Raw genomic sequence first — 15,150 nt, forward strand, 5'->3', positions numbered from 1 at the left:
CTTTACTAAGTATGGTTAATCTTGCCTTGGGGATTATTCAAAAGAGGGAAAATTGTTCACTTTCTGTCCCAAACTCTCACCCTCCCCACCCTGAATTTTAATACAACTATGAAGGACTCACAACTCTACAGGTGTATCTTAAAATATTGTTATAGTGGCCATAGCATTTGAAATAGCCCAACAAATAAAGAGAAAGTCCTGGATGGATTTGAGAGAACAATTTCTTGTTGTAATGAACCCGAAACAAAAGATTCTACTGAAACTGAACAGTTGACAGACTATGGCTGAACTTTAACCTTCATGGGGAGTAAGAAGAGGGTCAACAAATGGAGAAGCCCAAGCTTGGTCTGGGGTAAACAGAAGGATAACAGCACTTTAGCAAGATTATCTTCTGACCCCTCCCACCAGGTTATCTGTCATGAATTTTCAGCCCTTTCCATTCTGAGGCATCTGGCAAACCAAAAGGCTTTCTCCTCTTTTGTAGGATGGTAAGCCAACCCCAAAACATCCCTTAGAGCATGATGCAAAACCAAGAGGGAAAGTTTATAAATCTCATTCCCAGGTAGAAAGCGCACATATCCAAACCAGCACAATGGTTAAGTGGTACAAGTGTACACGGTAATAACTTTAATTAAATCAGAGCTGCTAGCACGTGTAACGTGTTTGGTAGCCCTGTAGCTATGTCAGTGTTCCCAATTTACTAAAACATCAATGTGGCAGAATGCATTTATGAGCTCCAGATTTTCTGAACACTTTAAAGAGGCTATTAAAAACGTTAAACAGAATTCTATCTCAGAAACTTAGACATTAAGGTGGAACACTGGTGGGCTCTTTCTGGGACTTTTTCACGGGGGTACCAAAATGAACAGAGGAAATGTTAGACTGTCAAAGCATATGACAGATGAGGGGAGGCAGATGGGGGAAGAGGGTGTACTAGCCACAAGGCCAACACATTCATGTTCAAAGAAAAGTCTGGGTGAAGGAAACCCCTCCCCCCACCAAATAACAAAACCAAAGCAAACCCCAGTCAGAGGGGAAAAAAAGGGTTTCATACAACATAGTATCAAAAAGTAAAAGGAACACAACTAAATGCACAAACTGGTGGCAAGTCAGTCCAGAGCCTATTATGATAGGTCCTTTCAGTATCAGTCAGCTTTCTTCTCATCTGTTATCTTAAGGTTATTTACAGATGTGTGACCTGAACAAGAGTCTTCCAGGAGGGTGGGCAGGCTTCAATCATTGGTTTCGGGATCTGTCTGAGCCATGTAAGCATCCAACTCAGCATCCAGGTGTCCTTTTGTTTTCGACATGTACGCATCCAACTGGTTGTCCAGCTGTTCCTTGGTCAGTACAGGGCGAGCAAGGGCACCTCTCCCTCGTCCACGGCCTCGGCCTCGGCCTCCAAAGCCCCCTCTTCCCCGACCTATCATACCCCGACCTGGCCCAAAGGAAAAAGAAGAAAACAGTTACAAGTATGTTTAATGGGTACTATGGTAAATGCCCCTCAGAGCAGCGGGGCCTAGCTGAGAAAGGCTGAAGGGCAGGGCAAAGAGGAGAAATCTGGAAAAACAGGAAACACACTGGGTAGAAAGCAACACATGGAAAGCACACATAATGAATCCCTGATTACATGCTCATCTCTAAACACTAATTTTAAAAATTCTATCAAAGGGAAAACAGCTGATAATTAAAACTTCTTAATCTCTCTCAAAATGGAGAAACTAAAAAAATTTGAGACTCACTTTAAGCTTATAATTAAAATGCAAATACATTATAGATAACTCCATTTAGTAAGATAGGGAGAAGTAACAAGGGCACAGAGAAACAGGGATGTGAAGCTAGACAGTTTTCAAATTAAACTTTATTGGCGATCCTTCAGAAAAATTAGCTCATCTCTCCTCAAATTTATCAAACCTAAGGAGCTGGCTGATCCTATGTCAGGAGACTGAGGAGTTATTCTGACATAGGAACAATTAAGGGAGTTGGGAAAAAACACTTGGAGAAGTTCCAGCCATTTCTATCTCCTGATTCTATTCACATTGTAACAATTACGGTTATCTGAGAGGTGGTTTCAATTCACTTAACAAAACATACCCAGCTTTCTGAAAAGCTACTCTAGACTCCTCCCCACAAAATCCTTGTGATGTCTCTCAGAAACCAAGTCAAGATAGTTTGAACAAGCTATTTCATCCTGAAACCCAAACTAGCTTGCACTTCACTCAATAAGCCAAGCAACATATAATGCGAGAGAAGAAAATAAACCCTCAAGTTATCAAATGTCCTTTCTCAACAGTTATTATCCCCTGGCTACTTCAAGGTTATAAATTATGGAAGACCACCACACACTTTAAAAAAAGGACCAAAGCAAATATATACAGGGGCTATAAGAATGTATGTATTTTTTTCCTGGATAGGTGTTGATGGGAGTTTTCCATTAAGCTCTAAGCCAGAAAACTCCCATGAGATTTGGTATTAACAGCAGCAACACCATTAAAAATTCTTTTCCAATCTGGGCCATGAAGTCACAAGACAAGTATCACTAAGTCTGAAGGTAAGATTATCAACAAGTCAGTTAATTAACTGACACAATACCATCTTGCTTTTTCTACTTTGATGGAAAAATCTCTGGTTTTGCATAGACACAAACTGAGTCAATACCTAGCTCCAAGCCTACCATCTTCTTCAACTCTGCTTTACTTTTGTTCACCCCCCTCTTCTCTATTATTAGACTCAAAGTAGGGTTTTGAGCTACGAGGTGGATTGTGTGGTGGTGAGATAGGGACAAAAAAAGATAAAACCCTTAACTGACCATCTTGTCATTTTAATAATACACTGTAAATTTGCAAGAGCCTGAAAGACTGCATATAATCTGGCTCTGTAACATATACCTCACTGTTCTTGGAAAACCCATGACAGACTTTCACACTACCAGCATGTGTGTATTTAGAAAATAAGCCAGTTTCATAAAACAAACAAGACAAACAAATAAGCCTGCCTATGACTTGAAGCTGTGCAGAAAGGTGGCTCTGAGTTTTGAAGGGAGAGAAATAAGGGGAAGCTAGTCTCTGAAGTTGGTAGCTGACTAACCTCTACCACCGATTCCGCCACGACCCATAGCTCCACGCCCTAGGCCCCCTCTCCCAGGACCTCCACGACCTCGAACACCACCTCTTCTTAAGCCCATTCGGGGAGCTACGGCTCGTCCACCTCGGAGCAGGTTTTGACCTTGGAGAGGAGGCATACAATGTATATGCAGGTAAATCCAAGAGAGACAAAGTAGATTCTAACCAAAGGCAGGCGGTGAGGGTTAAATGAGAGTTAATTCAGTTAATTTTTAGGTTGGGTGGGGCAAGCTGCACACTGAGTATGAACAGATTAAGCTGCTCTTTATTCAATCAATTCAACAAGTCTGACCACAAATCCATTTTTGGAAGAAGTTGGCAGTTAAATCAATTAGTAAGTATATACATTAATAAGTATATATTGAATAATCATAGATAGGTACCTAGCATCATGATAGATTTAAAAATAGATGATATGATTCCTGCTCTTAGTACATTTTTGCAGGGGACAAGAACTATACAGGGAACAGTATAACAGTGCCCAAAATGTTACATATAATTAAGAGCTATGGGTCAACTTGTGCTTTTTTTCCAGATGTAACAGTGTTTCACTAGAACAGAACCAGGAACAGATGATTAGTTAAGATATAGGCCAAAAGACCCATAAATTTCTTAATTTGACTTATTTCTAGAACTTGAATGTGCTCTGATTCAAGCAGCAGCAGGGTGTTTTAAGATGGAATGGAGATGACATGAATTACCTGTTGTTACGCAGGTCATAGCCTCTCACCATTGCACATTATCAGAAAAGGAATGGTATCGATAAAAGACATGCAGCACTATTAAAAATACGTGATTTCAAAAGTTATTAATTGTATTAATACAAATTCAGGCTTAAAGATGTTAAACAAATGTGTCCATAGCAGCCCAAGAGAAAAGGGAAGGGGGTGGGTCCCGAACAATTGTCAGGTACACAGCACTGACCTCGGAGCGACATCCCGCCCCTAAGCAGGGTTCTTGTGGCACGTCCCCCGCGAAGTCCTCCTCTGGGCAAGCCTCTCTGGATAATGGGCAGGCCTCTTCCTCCGATTGCTCCCCTGGCCAAGGCCCCTATGGGTCGGCCTAACCGTGCCTGGATGTTACTCTTACCCAGGCGCTGCTTTAAGCTCTTCTGGAAGAAAAGGTGTTAGGGAATTGAGATCAAAAAAGCAATCCAATGGGATTCAGCAACTAAAAGTGCAGAGAAAAAGAAGCGAAGTGTCTGTGTGGTGGGAAATAAACCTGCACTTGCTGTCAAGGATCCCAAACCAGAAGCAAGCCTTTGCCTCAGAACACAGTGTAAGAGAAGCAGAGTTTTGATCCGGAGCTTCCAAGAAGCTTGAGTATGGTTCCATGAAATTGGCATCACCACAAATTATCTCACTAGTTTGGCTACAGAAGTCATATACCACTATTTGGAATGTAAGTTTTTATAAGAACACTATTTCAAATCGTGGATTCTGCTGATTTTGAACCACCAGTTGACAATGATATGACTTGATTCATACCTGCCCAAGGACTACCACTCTCTTCAAAGGCTTACTCAAACACCATAGGAAGTTCATCACACTCTGGGCAAAATTTAAATTATAAGTTCATTTGAATTCTTGTGACATAAGAACAAGTTTGATTTCTCAGTCAAAGAGGCCAGTGTGTCCATTTTTCCTCTGAGTATCTATCTCCAGACGGTCCACTTTTTACCTTAAGATGTAAATAAACACAAAAAAGTCAAATCTCCTTTCCTTACATATCTTAAATAGTGATAATTCCATGTCTACCTTTGCAAACAGCTCCATTAAGTCAGTATAATGACCTTTAATTTATAATAAACATATAACTCAAATACATCTCCAGAGAAAACCAGCCGAACCTGCATTAGAATTGAGTTGAGCTATAACCATAAAACTGAGGGTCACATGTGAGAACAAGGATATACCATATAGATTTTTCAATAATCTGTCCCTCATAGAGAAACCATGAAAACGAGATCTCAGACAATTAAATTCCTTCAAAGGAATGGATGACTGTGTTGCCTTGAACACCAAAGCCCTAGCAAGCCTGCTCTCCTAAAAAGACTAAGTCAATATGAATGAAAATACATTAAGTATCCTCAGGCTTCACACACAAGTTACTACAAATGATTTTCTCTGCAACCATATGCTGTGAATTATTATTATTAGCCTAAGATTACAAACTGCTTATCAGAGGGATAGGCTCTGAATGACACGAGGTCAGGACTTCATTCTACAAGTCTGTTGTGTTTGGTCATTCCAAGTATATCCTCTCAAGATCTGTGCTTTAAGGGGAGACTATAGTACTTAAAAGTTCTTCTCTCTTCCCAGTCCTGCCTTGCCACCAAACCCTGTTCTCTAAATTAACAAGAAGCTCAAGTATGTCAGCTGTACCATCCAGTCTCCACTCTAGAGCTGTGCTTGCTATAGGCTAAGGTATCCACTAGCCACACGTGGCTACTAAATTACAAGCAAAAAAAAGTAAAATAAAGTAAAAAATTTAAGCCCCCCAATCACTCTAGTTATATTTTCAGTGCTCAACAGTCACATGGCTAATGGCTACTGGAGAGCACAGCTATAGATAGAGCATTTCCATCATCACAGAAAGTTCTACGGGACACCACTGCTCTAGAGGCTACTTTCTGCACAGATTATGTTTAAAGCTTGTCAAAATGGTCCTTTGGAATAATATGTCAGACTTGTCTTCAGCAATTTTTAATATTTACTCTTAGAAAACAGTGGTGCTTTTTACAGCTTTCCTGAGTCAGGGATGAATGCAGCCATTCCAAGGCTTACGGTAGCTGAAGCAGAAGGCCTTGTTTATTTTTGGTCAATGAGCCCAATGGTTCAGGGTGGGGGTGGAAGGGTGTTATATTTAACTGCTGATTTTATGCACAGCCATGCAGTGCTTCCAGTTAAAGTCCTTACAGTTGCATGGCACCGCCCTCCAGACGCCCAGCCACAGCTTGGACATATCCTTCCACCGCCACTGTCCGGACTTGCATAAAAAGTCTATGAATAATAAAGAGCAGGTTTTATTTCAGATCTGAATAGGATTATTTCTTAACGGAAATTTGAAAGCGAACCCACTAACTCTTAAATTACTCAGTGCTGTTGTTCTATTTTACTGACAAGACTTTAGGTGCTGTGGAGATGAGGGTCACCCTACTTTTTCCACTGTTTAGCACTGAAAACCTTTGACTAAGAGGCCTTTCAGATTCCCTGTACTAGGGAAGCAAGAATAAAGTCATTTCCCTAATTTGTAAATAATTTAATGGGGAATACAGGACTTTTGAAGATCATCTAAAACAGAAACTAAAAATTCTTTGTGGAAAAGCCAGTTAATCTATTCTTAAGGGCAAAGGATCAGAAAACAAGAGATTAATACTCATTGGTAACATAGAAACAGGCCACATTGATGGCAAACTCCCTAAAAGAGAAAGACAACAAAAAGTTACTTATTGTTACCTGCCCAAATGGGAATCCTCTGAGCTTCTCTCTCCTCCAGAGAAGTTCAGCTTTTGCCCTGAGCCACCTCATAATTACCCATCATGTCCTGACAGCCTCAGTGGACTGCCTGACAGATCAGCTGCTTCTGGAGCATTACGACCCATGCTCTCACCTGCTTAAGTTTTAATGCTGCCTGGACAGAGGGTCTATTCTCCATCTGCTGGGCCAGTCTTCTGTTTCTGGCACTGGCTAGCTGCTGCTGTTGCTGCATCGAAGCCCGAATATTCACTGGCATCGGCTGTTTGTTCTTCAGCATATTAGTAAAGCTTCAAGGTCGAACAAAATGGATGTTTAAATAAAAGCTTTATTACAAAACATTTATTGGCATTTTCATGGCTTGCTAGACCAGGAGCTCCAGATCCCACGAACTTAAAGTGGTACACTTAGATCAGTGCTGATGTGGGTTCAAGACTCCTCTGCTTCCACAAACTTGCAAGAATCAGAAACTCAGAAATGCAGCTAAGTGTAGCACATTCAATCAAAAGTGATAACAAGGGCTCAGGTAACGGCTTTTAGAGGTGGAAAGCATGAAAAACACGCAATAAGCAGATATGATGACAAGAGACAGAAGATGTAGTTTCAAAGACGGACAATGCAAGCCAAAACCTCAGGAGACCTGAGGGTGCTATTTTACGGGCAAATACACGGAAGGACAAGAGCACCTTCAAAGCCCATGGAAATGATATACCCACATAAATTGTAAGAGCATATCACATTTTCTCATATATTTGGTCACTTGCTGCTGCTGCTGCTACTAAGTCGCTTCAGTTGTGTCCGACTCTGTGCGACCCCATAGATGGCAGCCCACCAGGCTCCCCTTTCCCTGGGATTCTCCAGGCAAGAACACTGGAGTGGGTTGCCATTTCCACTTAGTAATATGCAAATATGGAGAATCAGAGTAACACACCCTAAGAGATAAACAGAAGTAAATATGCTTCAGAAAAGTCAAACAGACATAAGTCAATCATTTAGTGGTCTAATATCAGCTTAATAAAATCACTAGTCAAAGGCACTCAATGAACAAAGCTCTCAGACAGAAAGTGCCTTTAAATACTGTAACTTTCTTTTAGTATCAAATGATTATTTTTTCTGACTCCAAATGATAACTTCTGAAAAGGTTAGTTCAATCATCTAAGAGCTTGTGAAGACACTCTTCTATTACTCCTGTCAAGTTAAGTTTAATGGGATGAAAGAGAACACTCAACTGTAAAAGAATTGAAAACAAAAACAAACTAAAGCAGAGTGGAAAGAAAGTGAAATGGAGCAAAGCAAGTGCCTCTTACAAGGCCCAAGAATGACATTCAAGGGCCTTTGGACATATTCTTAGCTTGCTACCTGCCTCTTACAGGCCAGACACAACACTGCTGGCCTTGGACTGGGCAGCAAGCCTACTGCAGCCAGGGTCATGCTACTGAGCTGCACCACCCCTGTATCAACGTAAAAATATGTCAAGAAAAGGGAGGGTGTGAGGAGTCTTTTTAAAATACATCCCACCAGATAAATATTTCAGATAGCATAATATAAAAATCTACTGATAAGGGGTTTTGAAACAACCGCCCAATTTGTTTTGTGTACCACATACGATGCAACTAAGAACAGAGGTCTGTAGCCTTCTGTTGGTATTTAGTTTAAAACAGACTTTTGTGCATTGGACCCCAGCGCCAATTTAAGTAATGTTTTCTTATGAACGAGCTGAAGTTGCTGTTGGCTGCCTCACCGCTCATTTAGAGACATCTTGGTGGTGCTTTTTAGCACAACTTTCGGCGCGGACTGTGCAGCCATCTTCAAATCCCGAGAATCTACAAAGGACAATGGGCAGAATGAGCAAACCAGAATGGCGACTATCTCATTTCAACAAGACCCAAAGACCCCAAAATGAATGAAAAGGTTTGTATCGATGACTATCAACAATCACACCAAAACTCATTTCAGGTACTTAAACAGAAGCTAGTTACTTCAAACTAATAAACTCCTGGGGCTTCCCAGATGGTGCAGTAGTACAGAATTCGCCTACCAATGCAGGAGACTCGGGTTCTATCCCAGGGTATGGAAAATCTCCTGGAATGGAAAAATGGCAACCCTCTCCAGTATTCATGGCTGAAAAATTCCATGGACAGAGGAGCCTGGAGGGCTACAGTCTATGGGGTCGCCAAGAGTAGGACAGGAGTGAACACACACACCGTTATGTTTCAAGGCCGCAGGACAGAAAATATCTGCCCAAGCCTCCAAAATGGCAGACCCAAAGCAAGTGTTGTTAAGAGTCTGGTTTTTCATCCAACAGCGGTCCTTCTCAACCTTGGCGGCAAGGAGCTTTAAAAAACAAAACAAAAAGCACTCAGAAGCCTGGGCCCACACCATTTCAAGCACAATCTCTGATAGTGAAGTCTGGGGATGAGCCATTTATATAGCAGGGGAAAATACGTCTACCTCGCTGCTTCGCACGTGCAGCTAAAACTGAGAACTACTGAACTAGAGAGATGACACAGGTATACCAATTTCGCAATCAAGTTAGGGGCATCAGCAAGGGCCTGGCGACCTGGGGGAGGGAGGGAATAGGAAAGATTTCCTCCCCGAGCATTCCCCTGGGAGTGCACTCCCAGAGAGCGCGCCACAAAATTTAACCCTAAAGCCGCCATTACTTTCCAACGTTCCTTGAAGTCGAGTAATCCTCCTTTCATCTCAAACCTCTATCAGGACCGCCAACGTAACTCAACTCGCCAACGTTCCTTTCTCATCCCTATCAAATTCCACCCTTTCCGTCAATCCCGCGACGATCTTCCAGTGCGGGGTCTCCCCCGCCTCCCTCTCACGGGCTCCGCCCCCTTCGGGGCCTCCGACTCCCTGTTTGCTTCCACATCCCACCAGCTCCTGCTCCGCGTCTGCCGGGCCCCTCGGCTCCCCGAAACTCTCGCCCTCCTCACCACAGACACGTACCAAAGGAAACGGACGCCAGTGCTCCTCCCGGGGCTGCCACCACGGCTGCGGCAGGCGGGCCGGGGGCCGGCCGAACCTGAGTTGACGGTGGAGGGGCTCGGGTTAACTTGGTGGGCGGTTGGTTAGATGTGTTAAGCGGTAGATTGTTAAGTTAGTTCGTTGCTGCTGGCTGGTTGTCCGGTCGGCCGGTCCGCCTGCTCACCCGGCCTGCTCTTTCCTTCCTTTCACTACAGCCGCTGCCGTCAACTCCCGCTCGGTGTGTAAAACAAAATGGCCGCCACGCCCAGGGCGGAATGGGACCGGCTAAAATGGCGTCGACGCAGTTACGTCAGACGTCAGATCCGCCGCACCCCTAGAGGGGCGGGAAAACTTGTGCCACGCCTGGGCGGGGATTAGGGCGGAGCCCTAGGGAGAAGGCGGGACTTTAGCGAAGGCCTCGTCTGTATTACACGCAGCGCCCCGCCCGGGGAAGGGCGTGGCCAAATGGTTTCGCCCTTGGGTTTAAGGGGCTGCGGATGATTAAGTGATTTGCGTCTCTTGGGCTGATTTGGTCTCCGTGAAAGAATTGTCCGTATTTTCTCGCGCGTCCTTCTGCCCCTGAACTAAGACAGAACAACTAAAATTCTTCAGGCGGATGTGCCTCGATCTCTCTTGCGGACCACTGGGCTCGGGTAGTTTGCACTCGGGTAGTTGCACTCCCCTTATTAACCCCGGGCCCGGGTCAGAGAATTGTAGGCTATAGCAAAAGCCCCAGCGGAGGCAGGGGAGCCAGTGATCAGAGCACACCTCTGCTGGGTTCAGCGCCACTCACCACCGTCCGTCCATAATTTCCTCTTCACTTCCCTCCCCAGCTTGGCCTGAATATTGTTAAATCCTTATTTTGTGGGGCCTTTGCGTCTCCCCTCCCGTTTCCGTGTCCACTCTCGCCGTTTTCCATTCATGTGGATTTTGATGCAGACCTATACGGGATTTTTATTATGCTTTGACACACAATAAAGGGCTCGAATGTTTGAAGAATGAGCGAATGAACACATCTTCACCCCTGCCCCCAGGATAGGCGCCTCAGATCCTTTCATTTTCCTTCTTAGCATATATCTGTGAGTTTAATGTTTTGGTATCCTTACTGGGCTTTACCTATGTGACGTTGAGGGTTGTGTGTTGTTAGGCTCACTGCTGTGTCCCCAGCTCCCATACGATGTCTAGCACATGGTAGGTCTTCAGTAAATATTCTTTGAAGGTTGAAGGGAAATTCTGCCTTTATAGCTGAGACCCTGGTACACGTATTAGCTTCATACATCCTCCACTTCTGGCTGGAACCTTGAATCCCAGCCTTCCTGGGCCTTCAGCATTCCTTAAATAGGAAGATGCAAGGGTCCGTTGACCTATCTCCAAAAAGATCTCTCCTCAAATAAGGCAAGTTGTGAGTGAGCAGCCTTCATTTCCCCACCTACTCTATACTGTCCACCTACTCTATGCCATTAGTGAAGGAGACAGACAGCAACTGGTGGCTGGTGAGACAGAAGCCTTTAATGAAAGAGGAACTGCAGGCCTGGCCCACTATTCTTGCGCCCTTGTTGGTGGGGAGGGAAAAGTAAGGTGAGGGAGAAGCAGGGTGAAGGAGCAGGCATGGCAGGGTAGAGGGGGAGGGCGCTGCCTGCTGGGGCCAGCTCCTCAACTGTTCTCCCAGAAGAAGTTGTTGCATGCCACTGTGAGGGCGGCCACCAGCACCACATACTCCTGGAAGTCCACCTCCCCGTCTCCATTCTCATCGAGCTCCTTCATCACCTTGTCCACAGCATCTGCATCCTTCTGGGCCTGTGGAGGGAGGAGATGGAGAGTGAGGCATATAGGGAGACAACAGCACTGGATCAGGGGCATGGGGGGAGGGCTGATTGGGGAGAAAAAGGCAGAGATGAGCAAGAGGAAAACTACTTATAATTACGGGACTCTTGTTTCCCTCCTCAAAACCAAGAAAACATTTGTGGCTTCCGGTTGCCTGCAGAATTAGCTCCCTGACAAGGCAGAATAATAAAAACAATTACCCTATGTTGAGTGCCTACAATGTGACAAGTTCTGCACTAGGAGCTTTACAAGCATTCTCATTTAATTCTAGCACAATTAGTATGAAGTGGGTTTCATTATTCCCATTCTAGAGAAGAAACAAATTGACATTTAGTGGTTAAAGAACATGCCCAAACTCACACAGCTAGAAAGTAGTAGCATCAGAATGTGAACCCAGGTCTCATAAAATCTAAAAGCTGGTACACTGTCTACTGGCTTCTTTTCTGCATCCTTCAGTTCGATCAAAACTACTGAACATATTCCATCTTCTTTCTCCCATCCTCCTGTTCAGATATTGTGCGTGTGAAGTTGCTTCAGTCGTGTCCAACTTTTTGTGACCCTATGGACTGTAGCCTGTCAGGCTGCTCTGTCCATGGGATTCTCCAGGCAAGAATACTAGAGTGGGTTGCCGTGCCCTCCTCCAGGGGATCTTCCTGACCCAGAGATGTCTCCCGCAGCTCCTGCACTGGAGCGGATTCTGAGGCTGAGCCACCTGGGAAAACTTCAGATACTGTACCTCCTCCTAAAATGTCTTTACTTACTCTAATAACCTCCCAGGGGCTTGAGTGCCACCTCTTTGGAGAGGCTCTCCCACTTCAGTTAGGTTACCATCCTCCCATGGTCCTTTCTGATGCCTCTGTTAAGGCCCTGGGTGCTTCCTGGTGTTCAAGCTCAGCTTGCAAGTGTCAGTCTTTTCCTTCTAGACTGTGTGCTTCGTTATTGATGCGTCTGCACGTCGCCTAGCCCTTAACAGGTGATCAGTGAATCAGGGCATTTTGACTTGAACCCAGAGGAGTGGGGGGCGGGGGGAGGGGGAGGAGACGGATGGTTGGGCTGAGCTGGGATGGGGAGATGGCAGAGAGGAGCCTACTCTGTTCCCCCATCCCTCCCCCACACCACCCTGTACCCCGACCCTGTGCTCACATCCAGGAAGCCGGAGAGCTCCGTCTGCAGCAGCTCTTTCAGCTCCTTCTTGCTCAGCTTGTACTTGTCTCCCTCTTTGCCCGAGTGGGCATGGAACACATTGATGAGAGTCTCCATCGCCGTCTCCAGCTCAGAGCCCATCTCGAAGCTCACCTACCCACGTCCCATCATGGAAGTGAGCTTGGACCATGCTTAGGGTACCTGGGGTTGGGGTAGGGTCCCACAGCTCAAAGAGCCATGAGGTCGGATCCCCACCACAATTCATCCTTCCTGAGATTTTACACAAACAGAACTTCTAGACTCATTCTCTGAGCCCTTCAATCCATACCCTAGCCAGAGGGAGTCAGGGCTTTGGGCATGGAGGTGGAGCAGCTGGAGCTGGGCTCACTTTAGAGGCCTGGAGTGGACTCTGCTTGGCTCCTGGCTGCCTGGACAGACACCGAGGTGGGTGGGGCAGGCAGGCGGGGGTGGTCACAGGACCCAGTCTGGCTTCCTCTGGCTCTATTTTTACCCTTGGATTGCCTGCCTAGCACAGCCAAGCTGTGCTCTTGGGGATGGTGGGCTGGGCTCCCCTCTATAACCTTGACTCTGCGGCCCACCGTACGCAGCCTGGAGCCCTTGGTCCGCTTGGTGGAGAGGGCGGCGGTCCGAGCGGGTGGTCCAGGATTCGTAGGGAGGGAGCCTGAACATGTCCCTTTGGCTGCCCTCCGTTACCTCTAGGTTGCTTCCTCTCACTTCTCTGCAGAACCAGCCCTTCTACTGGGCAGGAGTGGGAAGGGAAAGAGCAATTGTCTGAGTCTTTTCCCTGGAGCCAGGGCTCCCAAGGAAGAGGAGGAGATGCCTGTGGGATCTTGTCTCTGCTCTTGGCCACTCCGGTCCCCAGGCCAACTTGGGTGATGTTGGGACAGTGGCAGCAGGGAGGATGGGGCTGGTATGTGTTTGGGGAGAGAAAGGCTGAAAGCGTGAGGTCTTCTGAATCCAAGGGGCTGGGAGAGAGGAGGGGAAAAATGGAGGGGTCTGTTGAAGAGAGGGGACTACCAAGCCAGGGGGCCTCTTTCCCTTGGCCTTGGGACAGTTGGCCCCTCCACAGCCTCCGGGGGCAGCTCAGGTATCTCAGATCAGGTATCCCCATCCTTCCCCAGGCCTGAGGGGTCAGACAATGGGCCCTGATCAGATGACATCCTAGCTCTTCAATGGAGCCCTTGTATGTGTCACCTGAACTGCGGACATGAGAAGCGGTTGTCACAGAGACCTGGGGGAGATGGAACCCAAGCCGGGGCTGATAGAGGGGATAAGGAGGAAGAAGGAGGGGTGCTCTTGGCTCAGTTACCAGCCCCATCCAGGAAGGGCACCTAGAGGTTGCCTGGAGACCTCGAGCAGCCTGGGATTTTGCGTAGGGGCCATTCTGAAAGGACCTTGGCAGGGAGGGGGTAGACAGAAAAACAAACGGAAAGAATGAGAGGAAAGAGGAGCTGAGGCATGGGACAAGGAGGAGGAGGAGGAGAAAGGGAGGTCATATGAAGGGAGGGTGGGAGTGGGGAGAGTTCCCCAGTGCCCCCTCTTCCTGGTATCACATGGCCCATGCTCTGGGAGGGAACCTGGGCAAGGCTGGGTGGGGTGGCAGATAGACCAAGGCTGCCGGTGGGTGGGCGTGCAGAAGGAGCGGTTCCATCTGCTTCCTTATTCTTATGCCACTGGATGCAAGGCAAGAGCTGGGTCTCCTCCCCAGCACCTGGGAGATGGAGGGAGCTTTGTGGGGGCTCTTGAGGGCTCTGTGGTAGAAGGCCCGGGTCTCCGGGAAGCTCAGTGGCTGGAGTTCCCACTGGCTTCCTCACCCTCCGCCCTGCCCCGAGCTCCCAGATTTCCCTCTGACCTTCACTTGCCTCCCCCCAGCACCTTCCAAACAATGTCTCCCCCAAATCCCAAACTCCTCTCAGACCCTCTGCAGTGCCATCGTCCTCTGTCTCCTGGAGCCTTGCTGAAGCCCCCTCTTCCCCAGGCTGGCCAGGGCAGGGAGCATGGGCAGATGGGGCAGGATACTCACTGTCAGCCTGGGAGCAGGTTCTGGACAGGCAGACGAGGCTGCAAATGTGGCTCCTGGAGCTGTGCAGGAAGACCTGTCTTCAGTTGTCCTTCCCCCGCGACGCCCCCTCCGCACCGGCTCCACCCCTTCACAGACAGACACCCAGTGGGGCGAGGGGCCAGGAGTGGACAGAGGCGCCCTCTGTCTCCTGGGCTGAAACAGGCTGCCCTGTGTCCTCTTCTCCAGCCTTGGATGCCACCCCCACGCGGGGGCCCCAAATGGCAGGGCCCAGGAGGAAGGGAGGTGGGAAAGGTCCTGGGAAGAAGGAACACTGAGAGGCCTTCTGGGCTCTTCCTCCCACGCTCCACCCTCCCCACCCAGTAATAATGGGTGTGCAGCCGGGCAGAGAGGAGGTGCGTGCACCTGACTGAGGGGGCTCATCTTAGAGGGGACTCCTCGGTGAATAATTTAGTCTTGGGAGTCTCCCTGAGGGGTTTCAGCTTGACAATCCCACTGAGGGATTTCAATCCAGGGTCTCCTCTGTGCGGGGCACTCAGCCTGGGTCCCCCTCTGTTTGTCGGGTCTC

At 47.1% G+C, this 15,150-nt stretch overlaps 2 protein-coding genes across 4 annotated transcripts; both read right to left on the reverse strand.

Moving 5' to 3' along the window:
- Positions 1-260: 260 nt before the first annotated feature.
- CHTOP (chromatin target of PRMT1) lies at positions 261-9,795 on the reverse strand. 3 transcript variants are annotated; one of them, XM_068964199.1, is made up of 6 exons: positions 9,557-9,795; positions 8,340-8,421; positions 6,735-6,888; positions 4,047-4,230; positions 3,088-3,225; positions 261-1,438 (listed from the first exon to the last, which is right to left on the reverse strand). In XM_068964199.1, exons 2-6 carry the CDS (start codon positions 8,402-8,404, stop codon positions 1,233-1,235), a joined length of 747 nt encoding a protein of 248 aa, XP_068820300.1. In that variant the 5' UTR covers positions 8,405-8,421; positions 9,557-9,795; the 3' UTR covers positions 261-1,232. The 3 variants fall into 3 exon arrangements, with proteins under 3 accessions (XP_068820300.1, XP_068820299.1, XP_068820301.1); XM_068964198.1 differs by having other exon boundaries at positions 4,047-4,233; XM_068964200.1 differs by lacking the exons at positions 6,735-6,888; positions 8,340-8,421; positions 9,557-9,795 and adding an exon at positions 6,581-6,706 and having other exon boundaries at positions 4,047-4,233.
- Positions 9,796-11,126: 1,331 nt separating this feature from the next.
- S100A1 (S100 calcium binding protein A1) lies at positions 11,127-14,662 on the reverse strand. The gene is made up of 3 exons (XM_068965654.1): positions 14,586-14,662; positions 12,542-12,694; positions 11,127-11,371 (listed from the first exon to the last, which is right to left on the reverse strand). The coding sequence occupies exons 2-3, from the start codon at positions 12,680-12,682 to the stop codon at positions 11,228-11,230; spliced, it is 285 nt and encodes a 94-aa protein (XP_068821755.1). The 5' UTR covers positions 12,683-12,694; positions 14,586-14,662; the 3' UTR covers positions 11,127-11,227.
- Between the last annotated feature and the right edge of the window lie 488 nt (positions 14,663-15,150).

Source organism: Capricornis sumatraensis, chromosome 2 (genome assembly GCF_032405125.1).
Source record: "Capricornis sumatraensis isolate serow.1 chromosome 2, serow.2, whole genome shotgun sequence".
NCBI classification, from domain to species: domain Eukaryota; kingdom Metazoa; phylum Chordata; class Mammalia; order Artiodactyla; family Bovidae; genus Capricornis; species Capricornis sumatraensis.